Raw genomic sequence first — 17,770 nt, 5'->3', positions numbered from 1 at the left:
GCCGCCGGCCAGCAGGCAGGGTAGGTATATCCCGGCTCCCCGCTAGCAGGGGAGTCGGGTTTACTGGCGGTGTTTGTAGCGCGTCTTTTTTCTAAAAAGCGTGCCATAGACGGTGGGCGGAGCCTAGCACGCGGGACGAGTTCCCAGGGCCCCCTGCGTTCCTCCTCACTGCCGGCGCCATTACTACAGCTCCGGAGCTCTCTTCTGCCGCGTCCTGCCTCAGGGAGGTCTCATTAACCACCGCTGACCTCTGTTCATCCCTTGGTCTGTGAGTAACACAGTGGGGTGATAGAGGTCTTTGCTAGAGAGCAAAGGCTGTGCTCAAATTATAGTCAGAGCCCTGCAGCGTTTTAACGCTGAGGGAAGTGCTGACTTGTGGGTGCTCCCTCTTTCTCTCTACTTGCACTTGCTTTTTTTTTTTTCAATCTGATTGACTTGAACTGTAAGTGTGTGTGATGGCTGGGGGTTCTTCAAAGAAGCTGACATGTAGAAGATGTCAGGCAAAATTCACCCCACAGGTGGAGGGAGCTGTACTCTGTGCAGAGTGTACAGACACTCCAGTAACACCCCAGCAAGAGGTCCCTGTTTGGGCTTCTCAATTAACACAAGTGATTTCACATTTATCTGCTGAATTGTCAGCTTCTCATAGAGGCCCTTATTCAGATCGGTGCGGATATTCCCGCATTCTTACGGAGCGGTCCGCACGCCACGGTGTTTTGCCGCGTGCGGCCATCGTCCGTAGAAACGCCCACGTGTCCTCCGCATTCGGACGGACTCACTCTTTAAGAACAGGGCGTGTTTACGGACGACATACAAACCATGCGTGTGCGGGAGAAACACTCCGATTCTGCACGGTATTACAGAGTATTACAGAGTATGCTCGGAAATACCGCATCCGACCGGGAGCCAAGCGGTGCTACCGCCCGTAAGCGGAGTATTTACGCCAAACAACCCACTATTAAGTATCTTCTGCAAGACATCACATGACCCACTTATTCAATTACCTATCCTCATAAAAAACTGCTTATTTGGAATTGGAATCAATTAGATGCCAATATATCCTTACAAGCATGCCTAACACATGCATTGCACACATTAACCCTTACAGCAATTTAAGTGCAATGGTTTGTATTAGACCCTGTGTAAAAGATTATAAACAATCTACACATATACTGTTTAATGTGCAAAGAAAACCAACAACTGTGAACTTGCATAAACAATTTATTAGAAAACACAATGAACATATAAATAAAAAAATATCAAATAATAAATTAAATCAGCAGATCTCTGAGGTCCTGCAGGTCGGCTAGCAGGAGCCTCAAGTGGTGCTCCGCCCGCAGGAGGGCCCCACGCACCCCCTCATCTGCCGGTGTGGTGTCATCTGTGGGCATGTCAAAGGGGCAAAAATTAGTCATGTTATTCATGCATACATTTCACATACTGCGACATAAATTCCACAAATGCTAGGTGACATGTGTGTGTGTATATATATATATATATATATATATATATATATCTATGTAGAGAGATAGAGACACACATAGATAAATAGATATGACACATACATATATACATACATGCAAAGTTATTTACTACATACTGTCTTTTTTTGCCTCTACCCTTTACTCTGCAGAAGACATAACAGTCATAGTGTTTCTTCTCAGTCACAACCCACCCATGACTAACCAATGACAAGCATGTCATGGCCTCCGTCAATAAGAACTTGTCACAATCTGCTCAGTCTAAGTTCAGTGATGGTTCGTGGCATGGGAGTTATGCAAATGTCAGGAATGCACAGTACACATCCTCAAAATCATAATTCTGTCTAAACCAACCTACAATTCTGTGACGGCAAAAAAACAATCTGAACTACAGGGGGTGTTTAGGTAGAGGAGGCTCCTGGGACACTGGCAACTTCTGACTCCATTCCAAGGTAGGCCGGCCCATACTCCATTTATAGCATACATCCTAGAGTTTATAAATAACATTCACCAACAATATAGATTCCACTATTTGATGGGTCATAATCTACGATTGCAGCAGGTGAATTTAATCCACAAATGATCCACTCATCCCTTTACTCCAGGATCCTGTTTAACTACAACGGTTATGTGGCAGTCAAAATGGAGCTCCAACCCATCCCACAAACCTGTGTAATTGAGAGGTGTCCTGGATGAAAGGGATGCCTTGGACACCCCATCTAACCCGTACCTGTATCTGTAGCTACCCACTTTGGGGTCTATATGAATAGTATTGGAACACAATTTTTAATCACCAGTGCTACATAACAAATACCAGTACAACTACTTCATGAATGATGCATTATGTAAACATACCGATCTGCTGGGACTCCGGGGCTTGGCACGCCTCCTCCCCCTCTGAATCTGACTCCTCTGGGGCAACCGTGGCCTCCTCAGCCCCCTCCTCCGCCAGCTCCTCTGCCACCATCACCACGTCCACCTCCTCCGCCACAAGCACCTCCTCCTCCACCTCCTCCTCCTCCTCCTCCACCTCCTTCTCCTCCACCTCCTCCTCCTCCACCTCCTCCTCCACCACCACCACCTCCTCCTCCACCTCCTCCTCCGCCACCAACACCTCCTCCTCTTCCACCTCCTCCACCACCACCTCCTCAGGCACCTCCTCCTCCTCCACCACCTCCTCCACCATCTCCTCCACCATCTCCTCCTCCTCCACTTCCTCCTCCTCCACCCTTGCCGCCACCTCCTCCTCTGGGTGTTGGGCCTCCTCCTGGGCCAGGGCTGCCTCGGCCTCTTCACGGGCCTGTCGGCCTCGGGCTCGTGCTGTGTGGTAGAAAAAAAAATCATGGTCAATGTCGGGTCATTGGGGCACATGTATTAATCCATAACAAGACATACATGGAAGGGTGATAATGATGGCAAACGATGCAGGCAAGTAGCTCCTTACTGTTAATGGACTCAAAAATGTGACATTGAAATTATTATGTGATTGTTAGTAATTTGTTCAAACATTACAACCCTGGCATTTATCAATGTGTAACACATTTTAGATCTGGCACATTGTATGCATCAGAATCCTCAATGCTATGTCATTACATATAAAAGCCACATGACTGCATGTTAACCAGGAAGAAGCACACATAACAGTCTATGGACTTTTAAACCCATGGACACCCACTTATCATGAGACACATGTTATTGTTTATATATGCTATGTTGTAAGTGCGAAATTTCATAGCTAAAATACTCACATTCAGCAATTTCGCCCCTGATTTGCTGCAATAGCTGGGGCTGGCGCCTGCGGAGGTCCGACCACCGCCTCTCGAGCTGCCCGAGGGACCTCCGCACCCGAGTGCGGGCGTAAATACGGCGCCCTGCCGCAGCATATGCCCTCCGCTTATGGCGGTTAGTTATAAAGGGCCCCGCACGGCCCAGCCTTGTCTCCATGACGGAGACCAGAACCCTCAGCTCCGCATGTGTAAAGGGGTCTGCCCTTCGTGTCTCCGCCATGTTAACAATGGCATCTATCAACCAATCAGGTGGTGGCATTGGTTGATCACAGTTATTTGTGTTAATAACTTTATTGTTCATCTTTACATGAACAGCGTCTCTGCGCCAACACAAATGGTGACAAATTCGCATGCCTTAAAAACAGTAGTGCTGATGTATGGCAATGAACAAATCTGATATATATAAAACACAGTGTGTATGCACTTAGCAAAACCAATGACGCCTGGCTCCGCCAAGCAACGCGTGCTATAGCTTAGCAACGCATAGCTGTAGTTAGCATTACTTACTCTATGCATCTATGTGTATGCGTACATTTATGTGTCAAAGACACATACACATACTTGCAGGTATCCTGAGACCAGCATTATACACCAGCCCTGCCTGCCTGCCTGCCTGCTCCTTGAAATGTTGAAACATGTGAATAAATTCAAATATCATATATATATATATATATATATATATATATATATATATATATATATCTGCAAACAAATCATACATCAACACAGGAAAAAATCCCCAACACATTAGAGAATAAATCAATGTACTCACCAGTCATCAGGGATAGTATCAACTACAATAATGAAGATATAACAAACACATAAGATCCCTTGTACAAGGTATAATAATTAGCACCTATATTGAACTTCCCCCAAAACTAAGCACATATGATAAATATCTCCTATTTCTTTGCCATTAGGAGGGCAGGCTGGCTAATTTTAGTTTTGTAACACTGACAACTAACACACTGTACTTATTTGAAGGGCTGATTTTGACTACAATTGGTGTGTTCTGTCAACTCGATAACATGTACCTGAAGTATCTTTGCGCCACAGAGTCCCGCAGCTGGTATCCCCTCCGGCATTCAGGGGCGCGGGATGGGCGCATGGGCGGATCTTGCGGCTCAGATGGTACCTCCCACTCATCAAAGGGTATCTCACGCCGCACAGCAATGTTGTGGAAAAATATACACAGGCCCACGATCCTCGACACCATTTGAGGCGCATATTGTAAGTCACCACCAGTGCGGTGGAGCACTCTAAATCGACCTTTTAAAAGGCCAATTGAGCGCTCCACCACTTGCCTGGTGGCAACATGCGCCCGATTGAATGCCTCCTGTGGGCCCGGTGCTGGGTAGCTGTACGGCGTAAGTAGCCAGGGCGTACATGGGTAACCGGAGTCACCCAGAACCCACGCATCACGGCCTTCCAGCTCTTGTAGTCTTTGCCATATCCCGGTTTGTCGGATGACATGAGAGTCATGGGCACTTCCGGGAAACTTCGAGTTGAAGGCGAGAATTTCCATGGATGGGCCACATACCACCATCACGTTCAGTGAGTGGAACAATTTGCGGTTCCTATATATCTTCTCACTTCGAGATGGAGGCACAAATGGTACATGGGTGCCATCCACAGCCCCTATCACATTAGGGAAGCCAGCAATTTGATGGAAGGCCTGCTGGCTTCTGCGCAGGGTCTCGGTGGCAAATGTCATGGCCATGAAGTGCCCCTTGCGCCTGAACATGGCCGACGTCACACGCCTCAGGATTCGGCAGAAGGCCGGCTGAGATATTCCAGCAAGTACTGCCACTACTTGTTGGAATGATCCTGAGGCGCAGAAATGCAACACCGCCAGCAGCTGTGTGTGAGGCGGAATTGCTGTCGTGATCCCGTGTAGAGGTTCCAGATCGCTCTGAATTAAGGTGAGCAGATCCAGAATGACATGTGGCGGTAACCGGTACCTAGTAAGTACCTCATCATCGGGCATAGCAAACAGAGTCACCCGTGTGCGATAGATTCTAGCACGTCCTGGCCTCCTTGGCCGACGAGTGGGGAGAGCCGCAAGTGCCCTTAGCCTCCTCTCCATGTAGCGCATCATTGCTTCAGCAACCTATAAAGAAATGAACATAAATACTGATGCACCTATGCACATAATGGCCATATCCCACTACAAATAGATTTGTAGCCTTCAATACGTACAATAGATGGCCGCCCCGTGAAATCCCTCAGATCCATTTGACTCTATAATGATGACACAATAATATGAACTCAATACACACCGTCCCAAACACTCAGATAAAGGTGTCAGCATTTTTTGCCGACATCATGTACTATGAGACATTTCATCTATTGCTGGGACATGTTGTCCTGCAATAGATGAACCCACACAGGTTTAAGACCTGTGAGTGAAATAGTGAACATGTGACATGTTGCAATAATGCTACACGCACTTTGCTGACCCAACAATCTGTAGTCAGTGAGGCAATGGTGCATACATTCATACACTTACATTGTTAATGGATATCATATCTACAAGGAGCATGGAAGAGCTTACCTTAGACCCTGACAAGTCCAGATCTGGAGACAAATGATTCTAGCAGCAAGTCACTATTTATAGGCCTCTCACATGTGTGGTCTATAATAGTAGAGATGAGTATTGCATGACTTGTGGGCTGGATTATCTAAGGGATTGGGCTACTTTTAGCTTGCAATCAAACGCCACAATACCACAGTAGTCATGACTCAAATGTCATGTCATGCTAGCAAATAGCATGTGTATTGTGCAATAGTCACAGGTGTATCAGAAGATTCTATGCAATGTTAGCATTGGTGCCCAGTATTTCATGTAGAACTTTCGCCAGGTTTTACACAATGGAATTTCCGCCACCGTATGCGGCGCGAAAAAACAGCGACGTACGCTCACGCACGGAACGCAGCTGCCGCTGATGTCCGCCAAACAGGATACACAAACAGTATATAAAGGTGTATTAGAAGGTGACCATGTTGTTGCTAACATGTCTGGATCACAACCAGAGGTGGACCCAGATCTGCAGCAACTATTTGACCAGATGGACTCCAGCACCACCTATGTGCCACTGCACATGCGGGCAGTGGTTAATGAGGAGGCTGCTGGCCCTTCTACAGCAGGGCAACCTGCACCTGACCATTCTACAGCAGGGCAACCTACACCTGGCCCTTCTGCAGCAGGCCAACCTGCAGCTGGCTCATATGCACCATCAGCAGAATTGATTGGAACACAACCGGGGACTTCACAAGGTAGTACCATGGCCAGCACTTCAAGTGCAGCGACACGTGACAGGGGGCGTGGCCAAGGACGTGGCAAGGGGAGAGCCAGGGCAACAGAGGAACCACCCAAAAAAAATAAGGCATATGAAGCACAGGAGCTTGCCATCCTGGTTCCCCGAGCACGTGATTGGATTGAGTGTCCATCGGAGAAGCTGACACACACACGCAGATGGAAGATTTGGGAACAGATAACGGCAGAGATTAATGAAGTAGCGCCACAAGTTCGTGAGACGGACCATGTGAAGAAGAGGCAAGTTGTTTTGTGATACATGTGCCCAGTAATAGCCAAGTAATGATTGAATTGATGCTTAGATGGATTTTGCAAATGGCCCGTGAGGTTGTTACGATACACATACATTATTGCCATGTTATTTCGGTGAGAGTTAGAGTAGGGTGATTGTGAATGTGTATTGTAACGGTGGATATCATAGTTGCATGTAATATTATCTTTCGGACATTAATCACATGTCGTAATATGTAGCACAGAGCAATGGCTGCAACAGCTAACATCTGGAGTGACATGTATTAATATGTCAACTTACATTGCAGGTGGCAGGACTTCAAAACCAACCTGAAGAGGAAGATGACCAAGCGGTGGGAACACAGCCAGACATCTGGGGCCGGGCCCATGCCATCAGGGCTAGAGCTCACCCCCCTGGAGTTGATGGCCAAAAGCTGTATATCAGTTGAGGAGATCAGGGGGGTGAGCACGATGGATAGCGAGGCCCCAGCTGAAGTGTTTGCGTCTTTTCTGGAAGGTAAATATTGGTCATGCCATAAACTTGTGCAAGTAATTATCTTAGAATGTCTCCTAATTGTGTTTATCTTTTTCCACAGACACCCCACCGCTTGGTGACGACTCTGCTCAGGAGGTGGAGGAGTCCGTGCCACCTGGCCCCAGTGGTAGGCCTGTGCAGCAGCAGCCGCCATCGGCCCAAGCCGATTTGGCCGCCTTGGCCCAGATGCTTGGGGACATCAACCAGCAGGGAGACTTGGCATCAGAACGGATGCATAGGACCGAGGAGATCCTGGCGAGCTTGGTCAGCACCCAGCAGGCCATCGCTGCGAGCATGCAGGCCATGGCTGAGTCACATCAGGCCATGGCTGCAAGTGCTCAGGTGCTGGCCGAGCAAGCCACCCGCCAAAATGATCTCCTCCTCCACCATAATGAGCTTATGGTGGAGCTGGTTACCAGCAACAGGGTCCTAATGTCATCCGTTTCTGGTGCATTACCACCGGCAACACTCCCTGCTGGCAGGAGAGGGTAGACCAGCCAACCCCTCAACATCATCTGCTCCACCTGCCCCAGCATCTGGCCGTCCCCGAAGAGCTGCTGCACAGGCCAAGGAGCCTACCAAGGCCAAACGTGGTCGCAAATGAACTTGTGGCTGCATTAATCTCCACCGTTATGTGGTCCCAAATCTTCCATTGTGCTGTGTGTGTCAGCTTCTTGTGTCCAATCACGTGCTGAGGGTAACCAGATGAGCCCTTGCTTCATATGTCCTTTTTGGTTCCCCTGTTGCCCTCTTTTGCCTGCCATTAGTGTCAGCTGTACTTGAAGTGATGGCCATGGTACTATCTTGTGAAGTCCCCGGTTGTGTTCCAAATGATTCTGCTGATGGTGCATATGAGCCAGCTGCAGGTTGGCCTGCTGCAGAAGGGCCAGGTGTAGGTTGCCCTGCTGTAGAATGGTCAGGTGCAGGTTGCCCTGCTGTAGAAGGGCCAGCAGCATCCTCATTTCCCACTGGCTGCATGTGCAGTGGCTCATAGGAGGTGCTGGAGTCCATCTGTGTGCAATTATATTTGTTTTGTATTATTATTTATTTTGCTACATTCCTGCCATGTTGTTTCTTTTTTGTATTTTGTATTTTTTGGTCATTGCATCACAGTGGCATTGACTGTGACATGTATACAAATAAATTTGTTTACTTTACCCAAAAATGTGTGGTTTCATGAGTACATGTCGAATACACATGTGTATTGATAGTATTAATATTCAGTCATGTCCATTGTTAGCAGTTTTTAAGTGTGGGACAAGTACAGCATATGTGGGGGATTACTAAGGTTTCCTTGAAGCAGCAATGGTTTCAATTAAAGCACTGACAAGCGGCCTATTAGTGAGTAATGAGTAAAGGAGTCGATTCTATTGGGTTCAGGTGTTAATGCTTGTAGTCATTAGGCGTACGTTCGCCTACCGCATGAACGAGTGGTGTCCGCAAAGCAATAGTACACTTGTGGACACCGCACATTTCTGCCCTTTTTGATCGCGTGCATTCGGAGTGCTATCCGAATGTACGCCCCCCAACATAAGTGTACTCCCCCGTATCCGCCCATGTTTCCGCCCCGTTTTGCCCACTTTGAAACTACGCCCATGTGTCATTCCGCATGACGCCCATAATACGCCCATATTTCCCGACTGATTGCGGGGAACAGTTTTGGACGGGATTTGGCCGAACTGGTACGGAGTCAAGGCGTGGCACATGCGCGTGGCGTTCTCCACGCATGCGCAGACGACGAAAAGACGCGATCCGAAAGTATGCGGTAAAGTCCGCGTCAATCAGAATAAGGGCCAGAGATAGAGAGACTGCTAGGTCTCAACAGGCCGAATTAACTTCGGCAGTGGAATCATTAACCAGGGCCCTTATCCCTAGGGATGCGGATCCTATAGCTCCGCCCATTTTGTCTAATGAGAGCCGTCTGCTCACTGATAGATTGGATGCATATGGGTCGGATGATGACATGCCTCCTCTTGAGGAGGGACAGTATCCTGACACTGACCCTATTGATATGTTACAAGTACAACCAGCCCCTGATCCGGTTTCACAGGGATTAGAAGACCTGATTGCTAAGGTTAAGGGGGAGATTCAATCGCCGTCGAGCATCTCCCGTGGGGGAGATGCTCGACGGGCCCTATTCAATGCTGTCTTCCCCGACAGCATTGAACAGGGTTTCCTGTCAGAACGAGCCCGACATCTCTAGCTGTCGGGCTCGTTCTGCCGAGAACAGCCGGGAAGTGACGAGCTGCCGGCTGCAGCTCGTCACTTCCCGGCCGCAACTCGCGGCCACGCCCCCTTCTCGCCGCTTGGCGGCCGGGACATTGAATCCCGACTGCCGAGCTCCAGGCGAGCTCACCAAAAACGGGACAGGGGCACGGCTGTCTCGCTAGCTCGACAGCCGTGCCCCTGACATTGAATACCCCCCTAAGTCTACCTTAAAAGTAGACGACGAGGCTGCTCTTCCAGATCGCCCTCAAATATTTGGTAAGCGTCGCAGGCAGGCGGCTGCCTTCCCAGTGTCTGAGGAATTAGACCAACATTTGAAGGATGCATGGCTTCATCCAGATAGACGTTTTCAGGTCTCCAACAAATTCTTAACTGCATACCCTTTTCCTGCAGACAGTAGAAAATTATGCGAGACTCAACCTTCAGTGGACCCATCGGTCTCCCGTCTCTCTAAGAAGACAGTCCTGCCTATCCCGGGAACATCCTCATTGAAGGAGACTTCTGACAAGAAGCTGGAAGCCACCCTTAAGAACATCTACACGGCTGCGGGTTTGGTACAACGTCCTGCACAAGTGGGATGCTGGGTGAACAAAGCGATGGAGGCCTGGGCAACCCAGATTTATGAGAATCTCGGTAACGATCCAGCGGCAGGTGAGTTAGTGGCTTTAGCTGACCACATAAAAGAAGCCGCTGCTTACCTTGTAGAGGCTTATTCAGATGTGTGTATATTGGCATCCCGCATCTCCGCTCTGTCCATTTCGGCTCGCAGAGCCCTCTGGCTACGCCAATGACAGGCAGATGCGGAATCCAAAAGAGCAGTGGAGGCTCTGCCCTTTCAGGGGGAGTGTTTGTTTGGGCCGGAGCTGGACAAGATGATTTCCCAGGCCACGGGGGGGGAAATCATCTTTCTTACCTTCTGCAGCCCCTCCTCCGCCTCCTCGGAGGCCCTTTAAGGGACCGACCTTTCGCCCTACGGCAAGATTCCAGGGGGCGTGCGAGAGTTGGCCTTTCTAGTGGCAGAGGATACAGAGGTCAGGGAAGAGGTGTCGCTTCCACAACACACCAGGACGCCAAGCCGGCCTCAAAACCCTCTTCATGACACACCTCAGCCCCACTTAGGGGAGACCAGGGTGGGAGCACGGCTGCGTCTCTATCATCAGGTCTGGTGTCTCTCCAGTCAGGATGCTTGGGTCACAGAATCTGTGACCTACGGATGCAAAATAGATTTTCAAAAGAAGCCTCCAAACCGCTTTTTCACAACCGGTTTGGCAGCTTCTCTCGACAAAGGTGCAGCCCTTTTGCAGGCAGTTCAAAAGCTCTGTCGGATGGGAGTAATTATCCCGGTTCCCTTGGAACAAAGAACACAGGGCTTTTATTCTACCCTTTTCCTCGTACCGAAGCCGGACGGCTCACACGACCCATTCTGAACCTAAAACATATCAACCCCTACCTGAGAGTGGTAAAGTTCAGAATGGAATCTTACAATCAGTCATAGCAGGTTTGGAGCCGGAAGAGTTCTTGGTGTCTCTAGACATCAAGGATGCTTACCTGCACATACCAATTTGGCCGCCTCATCAGGAGTTTCTAAGATTCGCCATCAGAGACGACCACTTCCAATTTCAAGCGCTACCGTTCGGGCTTTCATCGGCACCCCGGATCTTCACAAAGATCATGGCTGTTATGATGCAGCTCCTCAGATCCCAAGGGATCACGTTAGTGCCATATCTCGACGACCTTCTTCTGAAGGCGCCATCTGCAGACATCCTTCTATCCAACATCAGTCGCACTCAGGAGATACTGATACAGCACGGCTGGATGCTCAACTATCAAAAATCTCAACTCCGACCCTCACAGAGGTTACTGTTCCTAGGAATGATACTGGATACGGTACAACGGAAGATCTTCTTGCCAGAGGACAAGATTACTTCTCTTCAACTCTTGGTTCGGTTAGTGCTACAACACAGACAAGTCACAGTGTTTCTGTGCATCCGCCTGTTGGGAAAAATGGTAGCAACATTTGAAGCAATACAGTACGGTTGGTTCCGTTCAAGACCATTCCAGCTCTGCCTACTCCATCAGTGGTCAGGTTCTCATCTCACACTCCATCGGAGAATCACTCTATCTCCTTGGGCGCGCCTCTCATTGACGTGGTGGCCCACCTCCCGAAATCTCCTTCAGGAGAAGCGATTCGGAAAATGGGACTGGACGGTTCTCACCACGGATGCCAGTCTCCGCGGTTGGGGAGCAGTCGTGCTCGAACATCAATTCCAGGGTCTGTGGTCTCCACCGGAAGCCTTACTCCCGATAAACATTCTGGAACTTAGAGCAATATACAACGGTTAGAGGTTAGAGGCCTCAGATCTTCTTCGGAGCAAAGCAGTCAGAGTACAATCCGACAATGCTACAGCAGTAGCATATGTAAACAAACAGGGAGGAACACGCAGTCACGCCGCAATGAAGGAGGTCAGCCGGATATTACTCTGGGCGCAGGATCACCTCCAAGCAATCTCAGCGGTATTCATCCCGGGAGTAGAGAACTGGGAAGCCGACTATCTCAGTCGACACGACATTCACCAGGGAGAATGGAAGCTTCATCAACAGGTTTTCCAGAGACTCATACATCGGTGGGGATGCCCTCAGATAGACCTGATGGCCTCCCGCAACAACCACCAGCTTCTGAGATATTGTGCTCGGATGCGGGATCCAGCAGCGGAAGGGGTAGATGCGCTGACGATGCCCTGGCTTTACCAGTTTGTTTACATCTTCCCGCCATTTCCAATGTTACCACGAATTCTGCAACACATTCGCAGAGAATCAGTCACAGTGCTTCTAATAGCACCAGACTGGCCTCGCAGGTCGTGGTACACCACGCTCACAGCTCTACTAGTAGACGAACCATGGCCTCTACCGCTGCAGCACGACCTGCTGTCACAAGGTCCCTTCGTCCATCCGGACTTACAGCGGCTTCATTTGACGGCCTGGCTACTGAGAGGACAATTTTAAGAAGAGCTGGGATTCCTTCAGCAGTGATTCCTACTATGTTACGAGCTAGGAAGGAAGTCACCTCCATTCATTACCATCGTATATGGAGGGCGTACATTTCATGGTGTGAGAGTCGCAGCGTATCACCAAGATTTTTCAAATTGGCTTGTCTTCTACTCTTCCTCCAGGCGGGTCTTACTGCAGGTTTACGCCTGGGATCCCTGAAAGTCCAAGTCTCTGCTCTTTCCATTTATTTCCAGAGAAAATTAGCCCTGCTGACACAGGTGCAAACTTTCTTTCAGGGAGTGTTGAGAATTCAACCTCCCTTCCGGACACCCACATCACCATGGGATCTCGATCTAGTCCTCTCTTTTCTACAGTCTCCACTGTTTGAACCTTTAGAAGTAGTGGAGTTAAAATACCTGACCTGGAAGACAGTTCTTCTTCTGGCCTTAGCCTCAGCTAGGCGGGTTTCAGATTTGAGCGCATTATCATGTCGCCCCCCATTCCTTGTTTTTCACGAAGACAGAGTAGAGTTACGGACAAAGGCGTCCTTCCTACCAAAAGTGGTGTCCTCTTTCCACATAAACCAGCCCATTGTGGTTCCTGCTTTTACAGAGGATTCCAGCGATTCTAAATACCTGGACGTGGTACGGGCCCTCAGAATCTACATTTCCAGAACAGCTTCTGTGAGAAAGACAGATTCTCTATTTGTACTTTATGACATCTCAAAAAGAGGTTGGCCTGCCTCCAAACAGGCTTTGGCCAGATGGATTCGCCTTACAATCAGACAGGCATATGTGACGGCATCACAAGTGCCTCCTTCGCCTATTACGGCACACTCCACACGCTCAGTAGGTCCTTCGTGGGCGGCTGCCCGAGGGGTCTCGGTTCTTCAATTGTGTAGGGCCGCCACCTGGTCCGGACAAAGAACCTTTATCAAATCCTATCACTTTGATACTTTTGCGGCCCAAGCTTCACAGTTTGGCCGTGCAGTGTTGGAAGGATCTCAGCGCCGTCCCGCCCGTAATGGGAGCTCTGGGACGTCCCCACTGTAGATCTCCAGTGCCACCTAGTGGATGAAGGAGAAAAAGGGATTTGTGTACTTACTGTTAAATCCTTTTCTCCGATTCCACAGGTGGCACTGGACGCCCTCCTGGCGCTGCTCTTCCTTCAGTTCAGATATACAGGACAGTTATTACAGGGTAATTCAGGTTGTTAGAGAAAACCCCTGGTCACTTCAGTTGTTTGGTTGACTCTGTTTGAAAGAAATTTCTATTTTCTTCTGTCCTACAGTTTCTAGAGTGCATGTTTTACGTGTGATGGTTACCCTCCTCTCGGAAGTATGTTGCATCTTCCAGCCTCCTCCGGGCACAATTCTTTAGACTGCCAGGCAGGGGGAAGTAGAGGGGAGGAGCTAGCCACAGTGTTATAGTTTTTATAGTGCCCAAGCTCCTAGTGGTCGCCCTCTATTCCCCACTGTAGATCTCCAGTGCCACCTGTGGAATCGGAGAAAAGGATTTAACAGTAAGTACACAAATCCTTTTTTTTCTTGGGTAATAAATGTAAATATTATGAAAATTATACTCAGAAGAATATGGAGTTTATGAATATTATGCCAGTGTTTTTTTTCAAACACATTGTGTTATTTCTGGCAATGAAAAGTCTCTTTCTGAGACTATAGGCGATCATTTTATTTATTGAGTTCTAATTCTTTCTCCCCAGTTGCAGGAGAAGTTGTCTGAGGAGACTGCTCTACGGGCTGTGCTTGAGGAGGAGCAAGATGTTCTCTTGCTGTCATTGCAGAACATGGCAAAAGCTGTTGAAAAGGAGCGAACACATGTAAGCAGTATATGCTGTTTTATCATAAAGCCATGAGATATACACTATCGATAATAACACATTTCCATATGTTATAACTACAGGTACAGGAGCTGCGTCTGTACTGCCACACTGTATATAGAGAAGGACTGGAAGTGAGGGATAAATTACAGGTGGTAGAACCAAGGTGTCAGCAACTGGAAATGAAGAATGAGCAGCTTCAATCAGATTTGGGTATACAGGAAAACTAAAACAAATGTTGTATGCAATACATTAAAAACAGGGTATTGACAATGTGTTACCTTTGGTTCTATAGTTGGCAATGTTGTTTTTCTCTTTGGAACCATATGGGATACAGGCTAACAATGGATAATATGTGTAGTAATAGTGCAGTAGGGACTGGTCATCAAACAGTTAAACTTTTATTCCCAGCAGTATAGCACCCCACATGCCCTACACATGGCAAGCCACATTCATACTTTTAGAACTGATAATGCTTTTAAATACAGTCCCTTGATCACACAAAGCCAGCAGGTGCAGTGTGGGGGAGAATATAGAAGTTGGGGTAGAGGGGGGTAATGAGTGTGGTGTATATTGGGCACTGTCTCATCCCCCATAGTTTGCATCATTAGCCACCTTCTTATCCCGCCAACTCCTTCACCTCTGTTAGTTGCTTACAAGTTCAGCTTAGCCCCCGAGAGCCACAGCTGCATGGAGCCAGTGACGCCGTCTTCTAACTCAGTGAGGCTGCTTTCTACAGTACCTGCATTGGTTGAGGGGGATTTTGCTCACCACAAGTGACACTTTTACCAGCATGTGACCAACACAATCCAGAGGATAGTCTCCAGGGCTCCTGACAAAAAAATTAACCCTAGTGTGTACATGTGTTTAAGGCAGACTAGCGGATCCAAGTGGTTCTTATCTGCTTTCAAAATCTATTTTTCTGTTCGTGTACAAGCTATATATGCTAAAGTCCTGGTGAACCGCCTGAATTGGTTTCTCTCATCTATTATCTCTTATGGTCAGGTGGGGTTTATCCCAGTTTATCTCTAGATGAATCTTGCCACCCTGACATTTCCCTCCTGGATCTTCTACCATAATTGGTTCTGTAATTGGACTGTGGGAGGGTTTAAATTACCTGCTGATTTTTCAAACAAGGGTCAGTGCTTACAACTAACATTCTAGATATCCTTTTGAATGCCTTCAAATTTGCAATTATTTACACTCCGTACCCTCACTGTGCTACATGCCTTACTCCTTTAAATAGTTTATGTAAAAATTAGCACTTGTCTAAGTGCTTGATTTCCCAGCTTCATGCCCTCCTTCTAGACTCCAACCTTACCTCCTTGATGCCCTATGAAATGACTTGGCAGCAAGAACTTGGACCTCTTCCAGATGCTGAAGCATGAGATGACTTGAGACTGAACATAGCAGATAGGATCCAAAAAAATTGTTAGCACACATTATGGCAGTGGGAAAATCCCCGATAGCTCTTAATTGGAGATAACTCCCCCTTCTCTCTGCACACTAGACCCAACTTTGTCATGTTGCAGCGATGGAGCAATTGTGATCAAGGGCCTGTTTTTAACCACATTTGGGCTCCCTGGTTGCTTGCTGAGTTTAGACCCCTTCCTTCTGAGTGTTATCCTAATCCGTGGACCCATGGGTAGCAACTTATGCTTCTTCTTCTGTGCTTTGATTCCACCCTCCATACTGTTGTCTTCTCTTATTGTTTGATGCTTCTAGTATGCTTGCCCTGATACTGTTTGTGGCCACCACTCCTTCCCCTTCTTTCCTTAACCTATATACGTTCCTCTTCCTTCTAGGGATGACAATCCCCAGGGCATTTTTTCAATTCCGGGATTCAGGATTGAAAAATGCTCAATCCCTGGATTGCTGGGATCCCAGGAATAGCCTCTCTAGTTAATAAAAAAAGTGACATGTGTGGGGACAGGGACAGTGCTTCTGTTGGGGTTTTGGTAACGGTTTCTTGTCCCCCGGCAGTGCGGCGGCTTTCGGACCTCTGCAGTGGCTGTTCCTTCTGATACCTTCCTAGGTTCCCAACCAACGCGTTTCACATCGGACCCGATGTGAAACGCGTTGGTTGGGAACCTAGGAAGGTATCAGAAGGAACAGCCACTGCCGATGTCCGCAAGTCGCCGCACTGCCGGGACAAGAAGCCGTTACCAAGACCCCGACAGAAGCACTGTGCGCAAAGCGCTACACCCGTGCCGCCTATTGCCGCTTGGAGTATCTATGCATACGGACTCCAGGTAGGACTAGATAGGGTGAGTTAGTATTCCAGGACTGATACCCTCCACACTCATTCCTACAAAGGAATCGTAAACATGCCGCATTAATTTATTTATTTTATTTTTTATTTATTTATTTTTCACTTTTATTATTTATCGTTATTATTTTATTCATCCTTTTTCTTTTTTGCCTTCTTACTCATTCATTTATTTATTTAAACTTCCTACTTAATCTCTCCCAACATTATAACTCCCAACAGTGAAATCTCCATTTTTTGTCATTTTTTCTTTGTTTCCCACTAACAAGCACCTGATAAACCCTGTTTTTTTAGCAATCCCCCTCCCTCAGAATTATATATATATATATATATATATATATATATATATATATATATATATATATATATATATATATATATATATACTCGCAGTAGAGCTGGCACTCTTCCAAATAAAGGTAGCTTGGCCCCGGTGTCTACAGATCACAGCAGCGCTGAGATCATGAATAAACACAGATATGGTGGTTCGCAACAATATTGACGATAGACACAGGTGGTCTTAACGACGTTTCATTTCTCCAAACGGAAATTTCATCAGGTTACAATAAGTACACAAACAAGTGCTCACCTTATACCCCTCCGGTGGTCGCAGGGCAGCGTCATTCGGGGGCGTTGTCCCGTCTGTCTGGTCACGTGCGTCGCCAGTCTGACGTCACCGCGTTCACTGCACGCAGCGGGGCCGGTCACCTGACCCCGCCAGGTTCCCAGTCATTGCTGATGACGTCGCCGCGCTTGATCACGTACTTTGGAATTGATTGGGTCTTGCGCCCGATGCGCTGTTTACCTGTAGCCATGGAGACAAAAATACATAAACAAACTAAGAACACAATACATACAAACAGGAGTAAAGTGGTACAGATTACTATACATAAAGAATATATTCTATACTTTCATGATTAGCAATATGCATACTGGACAATCTGTTGCCTGCGTATCATCACAATATACCTAATTGAATGTAATGATACTTTATTGTTACTGGATATAAACTGTACTAATGGTCTAGCAACATGGAGATATTCTATGAATAATATTATAATGACACTATGCTGTTAACAAATGCCAAGTGGCATCTACTGG

The 17,770-nt window shown here is 47.6% G+C and overlaps 1 protein-coding gene across 1 annotated transcript in view; it reads left to right on the top strand.

Moving 5' to 3' along the window:
- Positions 1–17,770, top strand: part of CCDC150 (coiled-coil domain containing 150) — a 99,001-nt gene that overhangs the window by 23,508 nt on the left and 57,723 nt on the right. The window contains exons 6-7 of the mRNA XM_083177419.1: positions 14,284–14,400; positions 14,484–14,613. Of these exons, the coding sequence (XP_083033545.1) occupies positions 14,284–14,400; positions 14,484–14,613 (247 nt within the window). The remainder of the gene's footprint in view (positions 1–14,283; positions 14,401–14,483; positions 14,614–17,770) is intronic.

This window comes from Crinia signifera, chromosome 3, assembly GCF_055691185.1.
Source record: "Crinia signifera chromosome 3, ASM5569118v1, whole genome shotgun sequence".
Lineage (NCBI taxonomy): Eukaryota > Metazoa > Chordata > Amphibia > Anura > Myobatrachidae > Crinia > Crinia signifera.
Note: the sequence above shows the minus strand (reverse complement) of the source record. Positions and strands in the feature narration are given on the sequence as shown.